Source organism: Drosophila willistoni, chromosome 3R, assembly GCF_018902025.1.
Source record: "Drosophila willistoni isolate 14030-0811.24 chromosome 3R, UCI_dwil_1.1, whole genome shotgun sequence".
Taxonomy (NCBI): Eukaryota; Metazoa; Arthropoda; class Insecta; order Diptera; family Drosophilidae; genus Drosophila; species Drosophila willistoni.
Window position 1 is genome coordinate 31,106,697 of NC_061086.1, and position 17,170 is coordinate 31,123,866.

Genomic DNA, 17,170 nt, shown 5'->3' on the forward strand with positions numbered 1-17,170 from the left:
TTCTTGTTTGTTAGTTTGTTAGCAAAAAGTAAGAATTAAGCGACTAAGCGGGATGATTTCGGCAAGTTAAAGTTGATGTGCTCAAGGCCCTTATCAAGGCTAATCGTTTGAAGCGGTAACTTTTAAATTGATAATAATTAAAAGTCCTTATCAAGAGATAAGAGGCTCGTAACTTAAACTGTCCAACAATATTCTGTTGGTTGTTATCAATATTAAATTGAAACTGAGGCTCTAAAAGATAGATGATTGATATAGAGCAAAGACATATAAAGAACTAAGAAAGGCTTAGAATGTTATGATTTCTGGACCTTAAAGACCAACTTCTGAATGTTTCTTTTTAAGTATTTTATAAATGTCACCGACTAAATATATTTTGTTTACAAATAACTATCTTTGCTAAAGAGTAGATTTACTATCATTTAAAGTCTATAATTATAAATATGAAATTTTAAATACTTTACTTTGAATGAAAATTCAGTCTTAATATTAATAAGCATTAAGAAATTGGACTCACCTTGTTTTAGTTGATATTTAGTTACTGTTGCTCTCTCTTGTAATTATTTTTACAATCTGAACAACCTAACTTAATAGCAAACAATCGTCAAATTCTAAAAGTATAAGGAGAAAAATTTATATTAGCTATTGAATTGTTGAACAAATTTAACCTAACTCATAATAATTATTTTATTTTACTCATCTTGAAATTATTTGCGTTTATACATAGGTAGAAAACAAGCGGTTCAACGTCTTTGACATTATGTATAGCAATCGTTGTTGTTATTGCCTTTGTGGTCGTTCCTCAAACACAAAGTCGTTGCCATTCGAAAAAAAAAAACATTACCCAAAATATATAATTTAAAATACCAGCAGCACCGGCGGCAACAGCTCTGGCAAAAACAAACAACTTTGACAGCGCAAAGTTCTCAAGTGAACAACCTTTAAAAAAACAAAAAAAAAAATGCAAAGCCTTCGCACTTGGTGAGTAACATGACGAGTGAGCTCCACATTAAGAGACACAAAACAGAGCAACTTAGAGGACTTCAGCATGAAGAAAAGCCTTTGCAAAGGAACTTAACGAAAAAGTATTACACCCTTTCCTAAAAACAACATAACAACATAACTGGTTTCTCTTACTTTTTTAAGTACTTTAACTGTTAGAAAATCTTAGGTAATCCTACCTATTCTTAGACTTAACGAAACAGATTTATAGAATTTATTGCCTCTCAAAGAAGGTACTTATATCCGGTATGCACACCTGTGGGTTGCGGTCGTCATAATCGTCCCACTTAACCCAAAGGGCGGTATTTTCCATACGAATGAAAAATAGGGAAATAACTAAGCTGTTTTCCTGAATAATGCAAGTTTTTACAGGTATCGTACGAAATCAAAATTGAAGGTAAAACATTCACATATCTCAACCTTTTTGCCGCCCCTGTAATTTTAATACGATGTCATCATAGTAGAGATGGAAAAGGTCCAGGCAGGACCAGAAAGTAAAATTTTAAGGCTCTGGCGTAAATTTTTCTGGCTGTAAATTTTTCAAAGAACCCAACCCGATCTAACAAGTATCAATATGTGTGTCGAACAATTAACAACAACCATGTTAATAATACGTCAAACTTTCAAATTTAAAAACTACAAAAATGGAGGAAAATTTTTAGAAATTTTACGTACTTTAAGTTGAAATAAATAGGTTCATTCGGGAGTTTTAAAAATTTACATACTTTTCATATGCTATGTAAGCTTTTAAAAATATATACACATTTTATAAACAGTTCTAAACTATGAAGATAAGCTTAAAGATAAACAATCCAATATATGTTTGTTTTAACTTGACACCGGAATTTATCTAAAAATTCCCTTTTTCACATAAATCAGGTATCTAATACTTAGTAGCTGTATTAAGCAAACACTACGACACAGATCCATGTTGTTAGTTTGTGCTTTCACATCTGTTTCGATTTGAATACTTTTACTTGCATCATTTGCACCTCGACTAGTAACTTTTAATGTGTTTGCGTTGTATAATACCTTGCATTTGAGTTCTATATTAACCATATTTGATTTAAAAACAAATATTTAATTTATTAAGTAATTAAAAGTGAAATAAGCGACATGAGTAAGCGCATTTTTTAGCTAACGAATAAATATCAGTGTCCAAAATGGGAGAAATTTTATACTCAAAGAAAGACAAGTTGATGCTAAAACGACGTCATTACCCCTTAAAAACACCCAGAACCCAGAATATATTGTTTAAAACATTATAATAAAGACTTTATCAGTCGGAGACTTTATAATGTCCAGTCTAATCATTGATTATTTAACAATTCATTTTAGATGTCTTTTTCATGGGAAATGGAAAGAAAGTTTAAAGATTGGGGAAAACCTGTAACTCCTCTGCTATTAGTGAAGATAATTTTCTATATGTAAAGCTGATTATTTCAAGCATTATTTACAATAACAATAGCCAATGCTATAATAATAAAAATTGTTTGCTGATGAAATTCTCCGGCAGAAATTGGCAACTAATACAGAATATAAATGTTGATAAGAAACGCCTCTATCAAATCGACAATTAGTCTGTCTTGAAAAGTCGAAGCGTACTCAATTAATACAATTCGCAATGTTGTATATTTTGCTTTTAGTTTCAGCAGTTAGTCTGCTCATTTTCTATTTGAAATGGACATTTGAGTTTTGGGATCGAAAGGGCTTTCCCACTGTTGGAAAAGCAATTCCCTTTGGGGCTCTAAACTCAGTTTTTCAGGGTAAACGATCATTTGGCCTGGCCATCTACGACTTGTACAAGGCTGGCAAGGAACCAGTTGTGGGTCTTTACCTGGCCCTTCGTCCAGCTCTGTTGGTGCGCGATGCCCAACTGGCTCATGACATGTTGGTCAAGGATTTTGCCAGTTTTCATGATCGTGGCATTTATGTGGACGAAGAGAATGATCCAACGTCGGCGGGTCTCTTTTCGTTGGAGGGAAGCAGTTGGAAGACAATGCGCTCTAAATTGACCCCCTCTTTCACATCGGGAAAATTGAAGGCAATGTTTAGCACCTCGGAGGCCATTGGGGACAAGATGATAGAGCACTTGAAAAGTATTTTGCCACAGGAAGGTAGCAAGGAGATTGACATTAAGCAATTATTAACCACGTGAGTTGTCCAGGAATTCAATCTATTGAATTTGTTTGCATTCCGAATATTATTCTGTTTTTCAGCTATGCCATTGACATCATAGGTTCGACCATTTTTGGCCTGGACGTGGATAGTTTTGCAGATCCCAACAATTACTTTGTAAAAATTAGTCGCGGACTTATTGAACCTTCCCTTCCAAACCTTGTTAGAGGAATTGAGAAATACAGGAAATATTAGCCAAGATGATTCCGTTTGGTCGGCTACAACATCGAATGTGAAATCAAAGACCATATCTGTAGACCATATGGTGGGACATTTGTCACTTTTTCTATTTGCGGGATTTGAAACGAGTGCCTCGACGGCTGCCTTTACCCTATATGAGCTGACACAGCATCCGAAAGTTCTGGCCAAGGCCAAGGAAGATGTGGAAAATGCCCTGGCAAAACATAATGGAAAACTGAGCTATGATGCCATACAGGATATGAAGTATCTGGAACTATGCATAATGGGTAAGACCAGCTAGAATTACATTTCAATCTGCCAGGCCTAATACATCTTCTCTAATAGAAACCGCTCGCAAGTATCCTGCCCTGCCAATACTCAATCGTGAATGTACAAAAGACTATCAGCTGCCTGGCAGCAGTTTAACCATCAAGAAAGGAACTCCCATTGTAATCTCTTTAATGGGTCTGCATCGTGATGAGCAACATTTTCCGAATCCAATGAGTTATGAACCCGAACGATTCACAGAAGAGCATCGTAACTACAATCCAACTGCCTATATGCCCTTTGGTGAAGGTCCACGGCATTGCATTGGTAAGCTATTGAACATTTCTCCCTTGACTATAACTGATTTCTATGCTTTCCAAAAGGTGTGAGAATGGGCAAGGTAAATGTTAAAATTGCGTTGGCCAAAATTCTATCTACTTTCAACATTGAGCCATGTCAGGAGAAACGTGAAATCGAGTTCACTATCCATGGAGTAACTCTAATGCCTGAAGGCGGTGTGCCAGTTAAGGTGTCCAGAAAGAAATAATTTTAAATTAAGTGATACAAACTCTACCTCAATTAAAAATAAAGTTTTTCAATATAAAAGTGACCTTAGATAAGGTTTATCATATTTTACACAGACTTTTATGAGGTATTTTAAGTTTATTCTATTCTAACCTTAAGAATTCTAAATGATTTTTGTCGATTACTACAGCAAATCGGTTCCCTCTTTGAGATTTTTAGGTGAATTACATGAAAACCTAACATTGCAGTTAATTCTCAACTGAAAGTTTCTTAAAGTTATATAGTTTTATTCTATAAACAAGAATAATTTCTTTAAGAGAAGTATTATGAGCAACTGTCTTTTAGATGAGAAAATTATTATACCATGGCCTGCTGAATCCCTTATAAACTGCAATAACGTTTAGTTTTCTATATTCACGAATGAAATTCAATTTTATGACAGAAAATGTTATCATAATTAACTGATTAGGTAATTAATGAACACATTATAGAAACAGAGATTATATATCAGATAAAGTATCAACCATATGGAATCAGATTACACTTAAAAGATAGATTAGATGGAAAAAGGGAAGAAAAGAAAAAGGAAAGTCTCCTCTATTAGGACTTCATAGGCAGGTAACCATTTTAATATTCTCAACTTAACGGATAAAGATAGAAAACAAATGACGACATATCTTCTTCTCTATTGGTACTTCAGAGTCAGGTAGCAGTTTTATTTTCTCAACAGGGTGCAACAGGGTAAACAACGTGTATTTCTCCCATTTCGATTATATTTGTAGACTGCACCTTAACGAAAAAAATGCCTAGAGATAATTACAATCGCAAATCTAATATAGCATCGATGCCAGACAGCAGCAACTACAAATTGTGCCTGTCTTTCGTAATTCAGTTTACAATTAGCAGTCAAAGTGTGTGCACTCGTTTCGTTAATACTGAAATGATTTTTATTTTCCTCGTGATAACGGCAACTAGTTTGCTCTATGTCTATCTGAAATGGACATTTAGCTACTGGGAACGTAATGGATTTCCTTCGACTGGCACTAGCATACCCTTTGGAACCTTGGATGCAGTATGTCGTGGGAAAAGATCCTTTGGCATGGCCATCTATGACATGTATCTGTCTTGCAAGGATCCTTTGGTTGGGATTTATCTCAGTCTTCGACCCGCTTTATTAGTACGTGATGCTCAATTGGCCCATGATATGTTGGTCAAGGACTTTGCCAGTTTCCACGATCGTGGAGTTTATGTGGACGAGAAGAAGGATCCCATGTCAGCGGGACTTTTCGCTTTAAAGGGTACAGATTGGAAGACAATGCGGCATAAATTAAGTCCCTCCTTTACCACGGGAAAGTTGAAAGCAATGTTTTCCACTTCCGAAGCCGTGGGAGATAAATTGGTAGCTCATTTGAATGCGAAGCTCCCTCAAGAAGGCAGCATGGAAATCGATATCAAGAAGCTAATGTCCATGTGAGTATTACTTCTAAAATACACATTGAATATACACTTATATATCGAATATTAGCTATGCCATTGACATAATTGGATCAACAATTTTCGGCCTAGATGTGGACAGTTTTGCAGATCCAAAGAATGAATTCTATTCCATTAGCAAAACTGTAAATAGACCAATTTTTAAGGATATTATTCGAGGAACTTCATCATTTCTATATCCCAAGTGAGTAAAATGTTATACAAAATACTTTAGGAAACTCAAATGAATATTTTCAAATGCAGATTGGAAAAGTTTTTCGTGGCTATTGGTTGGAAACAAGAATCCCTAGAAGACATGAAGGATCTGGTAAACCGGACCATCGTTTTCAGGGAACAAAACAATGTGATTAGGCGTGATATGCTGCAGTTGCTCCTTCAGTTACGCAACACGGGATCCATCAGCAGTGACGACAACATGTGGTCGGCCGAAAAGAATCAATCTAATTACCTTAAAACGCTTTCGAATGACCTAATAGCTGGACAACTATTCTTGTTCTTCGTGGCCGGCTATGAGACGACTGCATCAACGGCGGCTTTTACCCTGTACGAGATGGCCCAAAACCCTGACGTCTTAGCCAAGGCTCAGGAGAATATACAACGCACGCTTGAGAAGCATGATGGAAAATTGACCTATGATGCCATACAGGATATGCAATATCTGGAACTCTGTCTCAAAGGTAGGACCCTTGGCATGTGTTGGATTGAATTGACTAAGAAAAACCTTTTACAGAAACCGCTCGTAAATATCCCGCCCTCCCTCTGCTTAATCGCGAATGTACAAAGGATTATGAAGTAGCCGGAGGCAAATTGATTATTAAACAAGGCACTCCCATTATAATTTCATTGATTGGTCTACATCGCGATGAGGAATACTTTCCAGATCCTCTGAGATACTTTCCCGAACGTTTTACCGAGGAGCATATGAACCACAATCCAGCTGCTTATATGCCTTTCGGCGAAGGACCACGACAATGTATCGGTAAGTAGTCACTAATCCAATTGATTAACTTTAGTTTACACATTTTCCTCTTCAAACTAGCTGCCCGTATGGGAAAGGTGAATGCCAAAATCGCATTGGTTAAAATTCTCATAAATTACAATCTTGAAACGCTTCCGGAGAAGCGTGAAATTGAATTTTCAAATCACGGTGTTCCCCTCATTGCTAAGGGTGGTGTTCCCGTCAAATTGTCCCAGAAAGTTGGCAAGTTTGCCTAGCAAATCTTATCTATTAAATAAACCAAAATATATTCAAAATTTAATCTTAAATTTCGAGTCGTTTTACCTATCCCAATAAATTATGAGTTAAATCAATTCCTGTATTATTAAATAAATGTTTGAAAGCGTGCTACCCCCTCAAAACGTCCCATTAGGTCGATAAGAGATAAGTAGAAAAGTCTATGGTAATACGAAATGTGCATGGTGAAATCATTCAACAATTGAAATGCAGTAGAAAGTAGACTTGATGATACCCTATTGTACATTCAAAGTTCCATCATAATCTAATAAAATTCAAATTTTTGTTAATGTGTTTGGGCTATGAACAAATTAAACAGTTTATTACGAATTGTTTAAGAGTCTTTTGAATAAATTTTATTTTTAAAATTAGATGGAGACAGTAGAAAAGAATAAGATAATAATCAAATGAAGAATTATTATCTCGTTTGTATACAATTTTGGCATTCAAACTATATAATACATATGAATTAAGTACCTTTTATTTCCCCCTAAAAAGAGTCTAAAATAGAGAGTAGTATAAAGTCAACAAAACATTGTTTTGAATAGCTTATATATCGCTATATTCTTTAATTAATATGTTTAAATGTGATGTCTGCTCTGTCGTAATGATCATACCCCTGCTGACCTCTAGAATGTAAGGGAATGACTTTGTATTGACTTGTCGCAATGATCAGTTTAGAAATTATAAAATCATGCTTACAGTGATAACGTACAAATATAGCAAGTATATTGTGAAGTGATTTTAATATACTTTACTTTTCAATTGACTAGTCAGAATGATTAGTTTAAAAATGTCAATTTCATAACAAAACTAAATTCTTGAAGCCACAAAATGGAAACCCAAACGAAATCCATTTAACGTCATTAAAGATCTATATACACATAAAACCATCCATAAATCTTGTGCTAAGGTCGGAGTTCCCGTCAAATTGTCGCAGAAAGTTATACAAACAAATTAAACTATACTAAAAATTGCCAGTCATTTAACCTATCCCATTAATTTATCAGTTAAATGTTTTTTTTTGTGCTTGAATTATTTAATAAGGTTTTAAAGTGTGCACTTTTCAAACAAGTAAAAGAAAATATAATATGGTAACATAGAAATCGAATGGTGAAATGCTTTTGAAATAGAAAGAGATATTAGTCCAATCGAAAATACCCTTTAATTCTGGGAGAGTTCAAAACTAAAAACCAAATTATTATTTGTTGTTCAAAATCTATAACATATAAGGAGATATGTTTATAAGATCCATTAATCGGTATCAAACCTCGCACATCTGCTTGATATTAGAGTCATGTTGAAAATTATCCAAATTATTAATTTATTTCATATCAAACATAGCCTTAGATAATTATAAAGTCATTATGATAAAATTCGTTTAAGTAAAATGTTTATAAATTACTGCAGCATTTAGTTATTAGAATTAGTCTTCACATTAGTTTAGATGGAGTCACAATTCAATAATGTGAATTAGCCAGCTCAATTTCTATTTTAAATTAACTTTTTCGTTTTGGTATCTAAAAGTTTTTCCCACAGTCAGGAATAGAATCCCCTTTGCAAGTTGCTCGGGTTAAACGATCATTTGGTTTGGCCATATTTTGACAGTTTTTATATAGTAATAGAAACCATCAAGACAGGGACTCCGATTGTAATCTATCTAATGGGCCTACATCATGAAGAGTTAAATCTTCCGTATCCAATAAGTTTTACTCCCGAGTGATAAATATATGGAGAAGCAACTTAACTAGAATGCAACTGCTATATAGGCATAAGCCTGTCGGGGAAGGTCCCAGACATTGCATTGGTTACTGACTACAAATAAATATTAATAATTATGCTCTAGGTCTAGGAAAGGGCAAATTGAATGTGAAAATTCTATCCACTTTGAAACACGTGAGAAACGTGAAACTATTTTCACTATTCATGGAGCTACTTTAATGCCAGAAGGCGGTGTACCCGTCCAAGAATCGCATAAGAAAGTTAACGACTGATAACAACATAATACAAGTATTAAAATACTTAGTTCTATGAGATGTAGACTAGAATTCTTATCATTGTTTTGCAAGGTAACGGAGAATTCGTTTTGAACTTGGCCATACAAAGGCATTTATTAAGTATTTGTTGTTATCTGATGGATTCAGTTTTTCTTTGTTTATTATTAAACCTGCGAGAGATACGCAGTTTGTACAAACATGGCAAATGACTTTTTAGTTTAAATTCAATACTCGAAGCGCACGGATCATTACGAAAATGGCTTGGTTTCCCTTGCTGATTGTGGCAATTGGCCTGGTTTATGTATATCTCAAGTGGACATTTAGCTTTTGGGAACGTAAGGGATTCCCATACGCTGCAGTTAACATTCCCTTCGGTGTCCTCGACTCTGTGCGACGAGGAAAACGTTCTTTTGGCATGGCCATCTATGATTTGTATGTAGCCAGCAAGGAACCAGTGGTCGGAATGTATTTATCCTTGCGTCCAGCCTTATTAGTGCGGGATCCTCAACTGGTGCACGACATGTTGCTTAAGGATTTCGCAAGCTTTCATGACCGTGGCATTTATGTGGATGAAAAGAATGATCCCATGTCGGCGGGTCTATTTCAAATGGAAGGGAGCAGTTGGAAAACAATGCGCACCAAATTAACGCCCTCATTCACTTCGGGCAAATTGAAGGCCATGTTTGGCACAGCTGAAGCCATCGGTGACAAGATGATAGCACATTTAAATGAACGTTTGGCCAAAGAAAGTGGTGGAGCTCCTTTGGAGATTGAAATGAAATCTCTAATGGCTACGTAAGTTATATATGACTCAATCAAAGAAATTATATGACTGTTATTTTCAATTTTCCATTAGCTATGCCATCGACATTATAGCCTCAACAATTTTTGGCCTAGATGTGGATAGCTTTGCAGATCCCAAAAATGAGTTTGCCACAATCAGTAAAATGGTCAATAGACCCATAGCTAAGGATATATTGCGAGGAACCACAGGATTTCTATATCCCGGGTAGGTAAAAATACAAATTTAAGTAAAACGCGTAAAAAAAAAGTACAAACTGGCTGATAAGATTTCAAAAATGTTTCTAATCAGCACTTTGATAACCATTATGAACATTTCTGCCACAAAAAGTGCATGTTAAGGTAGTAATCAGTTCACCCTCTAGTGGATTTCTTGTTTAACGAGTTTTTACTGTGCTAATCAAATATATTCTGCCTTAGATTGGAGAAGCTTTTCAATCGTCTTGGTTGGAAACAGGAGGGTCAAGAGCGTATGCGTGAACTAGTCCATCGGACTGTGGATTACAGGGAGAAAAATAATGTTGTACGTCGAGATTTTTTGCAACTTTTATTGCAACTCCGCAATACGGGAAAGATCAGCACTGATGATGGCATTTGGTCAGCCGAAACTGCTGCCAATAATTTGAAATCCATGTCCACTGATCTAATTGCTGGACAATTATTCCTCTTTTTTGTTGCCGGCTACGAAACTTCCGCCTCAACGGCGGCATTTACACTATATGAACTAACCCAGAATCCCGCGCTGTTGGCCAAGGCCCAAGAGGATGTAAGAAGTGCCTTGGAGAGGCATGAGGGAAAATTAAGCTATGATGCAATACAGGATATGAAGTATTTGGAATTATGCATAATGGGTGAGACAATTAACATCTATAGAAGTTTTATTCATTATTAATTGGCCGTTCTCCTTACTCAGAGACTGCCCGCAAGTATCCTGCCCTGCCGCTACTCAATCGCATATGCACTCAAGATTATCCCATACCCAATAGTAAATTGGTCATCGAAAAGGGAACACCCATTGTGATCTCTTTAATTGGAATGCATCGTGATGAGGAAAACTTCCCAGAGCCTTTGACTTATCAGCCCGAACGGTATACGGAGGAGCATAAGAATTATAATCCCAATGCTTATATGCCCTTTGGCGAGGGTCCTAGACATTGTATAGCCGCCAGATTGGGTAAACTCAATGTTAAGATTGCTCTGGCCAAGATTCTATCAACTTTCAATATTGAAACGCGTACAGAACTGCGGGAAATTGAGTTTAGTGTGCATGGCATACCCCTAATGCCAGAGGGAGGGGTACCCGTGCGTATATTAAAGAAGATTTAAAATAAAAATTGATCAAATTGGAGAAGAGAACAACACAAAGAGTTATGCACTGGCACACACACACAAACACACTCACTGACATACACGTAAAATTCATTTGTACGCACCTTCAAATGTATGTAAAATACTTTTTATTCTCCTTTTGCTTCTCTTTTTACATAAGTTGCAACAGCAATTAAAGAAGTTTCGTCCATGCGGCACTTTGTCGAGTTGCACTTCTTTTTTTGTTGTCCCAAACCAATAATAACATCAACAACAACAACACCAACAATATGGCCGATAAAAAAAACCTTATTTGCCTCTTTCACTTTTTCCAGGCCAGGCCGAGATGTGGTTTTGTGTATTTATGTGTGTGTGTGTGTTTGTGTATGTTAGTGTATGAGTGTGTGGGGGGTAGGGGAAACTGCACTCGGTGACGGCGTTGTTATTATTGTGAATATTGCACTGCACTTGAGTAATTTGTTTAGTACACACGTTTGACAAGCACTATTGAGATATTATTTAACTATTGGTTATTCCAATTGTATTAGATATTTACGATAAATACGACGAAATTAAAGCGAATCAGCGAGTTCGCTACCCATGCTGCGGCACTTACACTTACTCACACGCGTACACATACAATCGCACAAAATCGTTCACACACACGCACATTCGAAGTGGGCGCAACCAGATGATGTGGCAACGCTGCTCAGTATGCATAGCAACTCTGTATAGCGCCACAGAGTAAATGAGGTGAAGGGTTTTGTTTTGGCGTGACGTCACAAAACCAAAAACACAAGAACAGTTCCAATAATTTGCTGTGACGTTTGTTTAATAGGGCTAAACAAGTTTTTGTTTAAAAATCTGAAGCTCTGATGTCGTTAATATAACAAATTATTATTAAAATTACGTTACGTGAACATTTCTGACGTCATTGTATGGCGTGACCTTTCCACTTTGCCATTTTGCATTAAAATAAAGTGGTAACTCTAGTGCAGGTTTTTATTGTTTTTAACATAGTGGCAACACTACTGACCTTTTAGGCTGATGAAAAAAGTGGACGAAATAAAATCAATTAAATTATAGTAAAGATCAAAATTAATCTCAACAGTGTGCAATACAAAATATATATGTGGATTCAGGCAACTACATATTCAAGCAATATTAGGACAACATCATAAGCAGGCTAGGACATATATAGTAGTGTGTAAATATTACATTTTCATAAATTTACGCACACACACATACAAGCAAGTGTATTGACAAAGTGCGCCCTGGCGTGAACACCACGTAAACGTTATCATAGTAAACCGCAAATGGAAGGCAACAAGGATGAGGCACAGCGGTGCATTGATCTAGCCGTGCAGTCCCTTGCCGAGGGCAAGACCGACAAGGCTGAGAAATTCCTAATCAAAGCAGAGAAATTATATCCATCGGAGAATGCTAAGAGTAAAAAATATCCCGAATATCTTCCTACAATCCATATTAATTTATTTTGGTTTTACAGAACTTTTGGCTCAGATCAAGAGCACACCCAATCAGGCCACCAATGGCAAGTCTCGACCAGCTGCTACGAATGAGGAAAAGAATACAGGACCAAGGAAACGTGTGAATTCCGATTCAAGAAGTAGTGCCGCCGACTATACAACTGATCAGTTGGAGGCAGTGAGAAAGATTAAAAAGTAAGTGACCAAAGGAAGTCACCTCAAATCAAAAACCTTTTCACACTTGCTTTCATTTTGTTTAAAGAGATAGTTTTTCCCATAGAGTGTTTCCAAACCAATTTCTATAACTCTATTGTTACTCTTTTAGATGCAAGGACTACTATGAAGTTTTGGGTGTGAGTAAAACTGCTACGGATTCGGAGATTAAGAAGGCCTACAAGAAATTGGCTTTGCAATTGCATCCAGATAAAAATAAGGCTCCTGGAGCTGTAGATGCCTTTAAGGCTTTGGGTAATGCGGCTGGTGTCTTAACCGATGCCGAGAAACGTAAAAATTATGATCTATATGGCATTAATGAGTCACATGGCGGACATGGCAATAACAGTGCGGCCAATCATCATGGTCATGGACAATACTACAATGAATATGGCTTCTCGCGTGGCTTCCAGGCCGATATCAGTGCCGAGGAGCTATTCAATATGTTCTTCAATGGTGGATTCCCTCAGCAAAACGTCTATATGCGACAGCAAAGACGTCGTCATCAGGCACGCGAAGAAAGAGATGTAAGTACTAAAAAGTCCTTAAGGATCAATAGAAAATGCACAAGCATTATCTTCAGAAGTCAAAGATAAACTTGATAAAATTGTATTTGTGATCTGAAAACTAATGTATAACTCCTTTTCTAGGGCAACAATTCATCAGCTTTAATAAACTTACTGCCGATTCTACTACTTATTGGTCTATCAATGATGTCGTCATTCTTTATATCTGATCCCATGTATAGTTTAACACCTTCACAGTAAGTTTTATTCACGAGATTCAAAATATTGGCAAAATTTGATTAATTTCTTTTCCATTTCCTTTAGTAAATATTCTGTGAAACGTGAGACGAACGGACTCAAGATACCATATTATGTCAAGGATAATTTCTATTCAGAATATCAAGGATCGGTGGCGAGATTAGAGGAATCCGTAGAAGAAGATTTTGTTAATCATTTGAAGCATTCATGCAGTCGTGAACGAAATTATCGTAAGTGAAAAGGAACAACGAGTCAAAAATCAGTCTCATTAATTTCCTTTTTTATTGTTTGGCAGGTGATTCTATGCTGGCAAAGGCGCGCACCTTTGGCGACCGAGATCTGTATCGAAAGGCGCAAAATATTAATACGCCGTCTTGTGAGAATCTGCAAAAGTATTTAACAACATAATTTAGTTGAAATATGTCTTTGCAAAAACACGTTCTAGATATCATGTTATTTATTAGCATGATAATTGTTTTACCATTTTTTTTCATCGTTTGTTATATATACATCTCTTGTGGTTTTTAGTTAATTATTATCTGCTTCGATTTATTTCTCTGTCATTATAGTCAAGTCAAAGATTCATTTCTTTTGGCTCATCCAAACTTGTCGATATATCCTTGCAGATTGTGTCATTGTTAAATTCAGTTGCTAAGGCGGCAGCATACCAAAAAATATGATTGTACAAATTATGCGAATGCAAAATTAGTTAAGATAATGTATCTGAAACGCTTTAGCAATAAGTTTTTACCCATTTCCATAATTGTCTCTACTTTGGCTATATTTGAATTTGAATGGCAATTAAAAAAAGCTGTGAATGGTCTTTTACGATGAAAAGAACAACAAATTCAGTTTGTTTCAAGGTCTTTTTATGGATTCTTTTATCAATAAACTATTTAAAATTGTAAAGTTAAAGTATTAAAGTTCAATCTGCAAGGCTATATAGCAATTAGATAATTCGTTCTCACATTTGATTGTTACACGGAGTTGTTTTCAATGCAGATTGTTTCTAAAATTTATAAAATTTCAGCAGAATATGAAAATTTTCTGCCTAATCTTTATCTAATCTTTTGAAACTGCAATAGATCTACTTTAATTATTAAGTAATCACTAATTTATTGTGAGCTCTGGGAAAATAGCGCACGGAGTTTCAGAATTATGTATTGAGAACAACTACCTTATAATATATTTTCATCAAGCATTTCGCTTATTCCTTTCATTCAACACATCACAACTAGAGATCATTCTTGAAAAGACATCCTAAGATCATGCCTACATACATAAGTGCAACGCAACTGCCAAACCAAAAATATTAAAAATCAACAACAAATGCGGTAGGCTGAGTAAACCTAACTAAAAAAAAGGGATATATCAAATCATTGTTTATAATTGGCTTAAACTTGTTAATGAAAATTGTAAACAGTTTTAACTCAAGGCGGTTAGCAACGCAATCTATTCTAAATAAATATTAGTTTGATCCGTATTAACATTTTGGTTTCATTTTTAAAAGAACTACACTCTCAAGAGCAAAGTTGTTTAGTGATTGCTATATAAACCCAATAAGGAGTCTAAAGTTTAATAGGAAACTATATTGGATTTTGAAACTATTTGGAAAGCTGTTTCTATTCTAATCAGATGTTGTTAAATTCATTTAGTTAACTGAAGACGTTTTGAAGAATTGACTTTTTACCTTGTCAGGACAGACATATGTATATATATGAATAAGTATTTATAATTTCATTGACTTCTTACGCGCTCTAAAAATATTTCTTTATATAGATTTCACGTTTTTATAAGGTAAGTTAAAGGAGGAACTAGGAATTAATGTTTTTTTTGGGTTATACATGAATCCAACAAGGGACTTTAACTGAAATAGTTCCAAAATCTGATATGTTATAGTCATAGCTAAACATATTTGTTTTTACATTCTTTCCATTGGGAACAATCAAAGGAAATGAAATTAAGAATTGAGAATGTGCGCCCCATTTGGAAGGTAAAATTGAGAACGTTTGAGGTCCAGATTTGTTAGGTTTTTGTGATTTTTTTCTTTACTAGTTTATAAATGTAAAAATAAAGCAGTGTTATGCTAAGTAAAAGAAACTCGCGATGACGACGACGACGACAATGGCAGGCGGCGCACTTTTAACCAGTACAAGTGCAAATGCTTATCAATTGGATGGCCCGCTTCCTGTTGCCTGTTTGGTCAATCGCTCATGATTATTGACTCAATGGCGGCTACCACATCGCCGCTTTGTTCGCGCAGAACCTTCTCGGCCTGGCCCTTGGTGACCAGCAGTTCGTTCATCTGGAAACAGTTCAGATATATATATATAACTGATATTGGATTCTTTGACTTACAATCAGTTCAATGTCCTCCTTCTTTACTTGGACCTTTTGCAGTTCCTTCTCTTTGGCCACCCTCAGTTCGTTTTCTTTGTGACGCTGATTGCCAAACTGTTCCACAGCCTAAAAGAGAAATTCTGACTGTTATTAACAACTCCACACAGACCACCACCCACAATAGTGGAAGGGTAACAACCCTTCCTTCCACTTACACTCGATATATTCGCCGCCGAAATTTCCTTCTCCTCCGCGTAGTCTGTCACACGCTCCAAGTCGGCCGCTCCACCGTCGTGACGGGTTAGCTTCTTCTGCTTTATGTCCTGGTCTTCCTGGTCCTCTTCGGCTTCGGTGGCAGTGCCATTGACTTCGACCTCGGGCTCTGTTTCCGTCATGATGTTTGTATGAATTTTGTTAAATTAATAAATATTTCTGCCTCGTGCAGTCAATATTAAAGTTAAATTGGAGATCTGGCAACTCATTCGTTCGATATTAAAGTCAAAAAATACCACCCACAGTGTGACCAAATAAAATTTAGTATTAACGATCTGGCAATACCAATAAACCAAATCGATAACTTTTTACGACTGCGTAGCCCTCGCTTGGTTAGAACATTTGATGCCAACGGCGAACTGATGAGTCTAAGCAAAAAGTTCCAACGTCAAACCAATGGTGCCAACCTCGAACCGATGAGCGAATACTCAGTTGTTGTTGCAGGTAGGGTATTGTAGGGAGCTTTGACTATTTGAAGCATTTCTGCACTTATTATTTATATAATTTGTTGTTATTGTTATTAAATAATATTATCATTAAGTATAGGATAGAATTAGAATTAGGGTAGGATTTAGACATTGGTTTTTGGGATGAGTCCATAAAAGCACAAACAAATGGGGCTACATTCTAGCACTGCCAACACATTTTTTTCAGAACATGTCCGACATTTACATTGTCTGATTCCATACCATCCTTCTTAAAGTTCCTGTGGGTGTCGTATTTCCCATAATCCCATTACAATGGAATGTCGAGTCTCTTCAACTCACTTGTTATCTTTCCTTTTTCATTCTCAAAGTCATGAAGAAATGTTGAGTATGTTTTCTTTATAAATTCCGCTGGATAAGGATCTTGGTACCTCTCCAGACTCTAGTCTGGACTCTAGTCTCTAGTCTAATCTTGTGCAGACCAATATAGTAGTAGTATTGACCTGGCATTTAGACAGGAGACGGACTGCTGATTTCAACCCATGTCATGTTTACTTTTCATAATATTTGATTATTATCCTTTATAGATTGCAAATAAAAAAAATTATACCTATTAATTTATTTAATCAATTGCCAATGTGTCTTTTTTTGACTCATGAAAATCCAAGAAAGTAATACCTATTAT

At 35.9% G+C, this 17,170-nt stretch overlaps 5 protein-coding genes across 5 annotated transcripts in view; 3 read left to right on the forward strand and 2 right to left on the reverse strand.

Annotated features, from left to right (window-relative positions):
* Positions 1–584, reverse strand: part of LOC6649478 (protein roadkill) — a 71,542-nt gene extending 70,958 nt beyond the window's left edge. Inside the window, exon 1 of the mRNA XM_023179812.2 lies at positions 515–584. The gene's annotated coding sequence lies outside the window, so the exon portion shown is untranslated. The remainder of the gene's footprint in view (positions 1–514) is intronic.
* Positions 585–4,994: 4,410 nt separating this feature from the next.
* LOC6649480 (cytochrome P450 6d5-like) lies at positions 4,995–6,972 on the forward strand. The gene is made up of 5 exons (NM_001364801.1): positions 4,995–5,619; positions 5,675–5,827; positions 5,887–6,320; positions 6,374–6,622; positions 6,683–6,972. Exons 1-5 carry the CDS (start codon positions 5,090–5,092, stop codon positions 6,856–6,858), a joined length of 1,542 nt encoding a protein of 513 aa, NP_001351730.1. The 5' UTR covers positions 4,995–5,089; the 3' UTR covers positions 6,859–6,972.
* Positions 6,973–9,116: 2,144 nt separating this feature from the next.
* LOC6649481 (cytochrome P450 6d5-like) lies at positions 9,117–11,024 on the forward strand. The gene is made up of 4 exons (NM_001364802.1): positions 9,117–9,669; positions 9,731–9,883; positions 10,096–10,526; positions 10,589–11,024. The coding sequence occupies exons 1-4, from the start codon at positions 9,131–9,133 to the stop codon at positions 10,999–11,001; spliced, it is 1,536 nt and encodes a 511-aa protein (NP_001351731.1). The 5' UTR covers positions 9,117–9,130; the 3' UTR covers positions 11,002–11,024.
* A 968-nt stretch (positions 11,025–11,992) lies between these two features.
* LOC6649774 (dnaJ homolog subfamily B member 12) lies at positions 11,993–14,930 on the forward strand. Its single transcript, XM_002072104.4, has 6 exons — positions 11,993–12,432; positions 12,491–12,665; positions 12,796–13,210; positions 13,334–13,446; positions 13,514–13,677; positions 13,743–14,930. The coding sequence occupies exons 1-6, from the start codon at positions 12,300–12,302 to the stop codon at positions 13,853–13,855; spliced, it is 1,113 nt and encodes a 370-aa protein (XP_002072140.1). The 5' UTR covers positions 11,993–12,299; the 3' UTR covers positions 13,856–14,930.
* A 542-nt stretch (positions 14,931–15,472) lies between these two features.
* Positions 15,473–16,270, reverse strand: LOC6649775 (huntingtin-interacting protein K). The gene is made up of 3 exons (XM_002072105.4): positions 16,003–16,270; positions 15,806–15,913; positions 15,473–15,752 (listed from the first exon to the last, which is right to left on the reverse strand). Exons 1-3 carry the CDS (start codon positions 16,180–16,182, stop codon positions 15,651–15,653), a joined length of 390 nt encoding a protein of 129 aa, XP_002072141.1. The 5' UTR covers positions 16,183–16,270; the 3' UTR covers positions 15,473–15,650.
* Positions 16,271–17,170: the final 900 nt, after the last annotated feature.

Bases quoted from the DNA above. Each gene is read 5' to 3' on its own strand.
- LOC6649774 (XM_002072104.4), top strand. From the start codon at position 12,300: ATGGAAGGCAACAAGGATGAGGCACAGCGGTGCATTGATCTAGCCGTG. The intron at 12,666-12,795 runs GTAAGTGACCAA...TTACTCTTTTAG, and splicing joins GCAGTGAGAAAGATTAAAAA to ATGCAAGGACTACTATGAAG. The intron at 13,447-13,513 runs GTAAGTTTTATT...CATTTCCTTTAG, and splicing joins TATAGTTTAACACCTTCACA to TAAATATTCTGTGAAACGTG.
- LOC6649481 (NM_001364802.1), top strand. From the start codon at position 9,131: ATGGCTTGGTTTCCCTTGCTGATTGTGGCAATTGGCCTGGTTTATGTA. The intron at 9,670-9,730 runs GTAAGTTATATA...ATTTTCCATTAG, and splicing joins ATGAAATCTCTAATGGCTAC to CTATGCCATCGACATTATAG. The intron at 10,527-10,588 runs GTGAGACAATTA...CTCCTTACTCAG, and splicing joins TTTGGAATTATGCATAATGG to AGACTGCCCGCAAGTATCCT.
- LOC6649775 (XM_002072105.4), bottom strand. From the start codon at position 16,182: ATGACGGAAACAGAGCCCGAGGTCGAAGTCAATGGCACTGCCACCGAA. The intron at 15,914-16,002 runs GTAAGTGGAAGG...TTTCTCTTTTAG, and splicing joins CGGCGGCGAATATATCGAGT to GCTGTGGAACAGTTTGGCAA. The intron at 15,753-15,805 runs GTAAGTCAAAGA...AACTGTTTCCAG, and splicing joins AGGAGGACATTGAACTGATT to ATGAACGAACTGCTGGTCAC.
- LOC6649480 (NM_001364801.1), top strand. From the start codon at position 5,090: ATGATTTTTATTTTCCTCGTGATAACGGCAACTAGTTTGCTCTATGTC. The intron at 5,620-5,674 runs GTGAGTATTACT...ATCGAATATTAG, and splicing joins ATCAAGAAGCTAATGTCCAT to CTATGCCATTGACATAATTG. The intron at 5,828-5,886 runs GTGAGTAAAATG...TTTCAAATGCAG, and splicing joins TCATCATTTCTATATCCCAA to ATTGGAAAAGTTTTTCGTGG.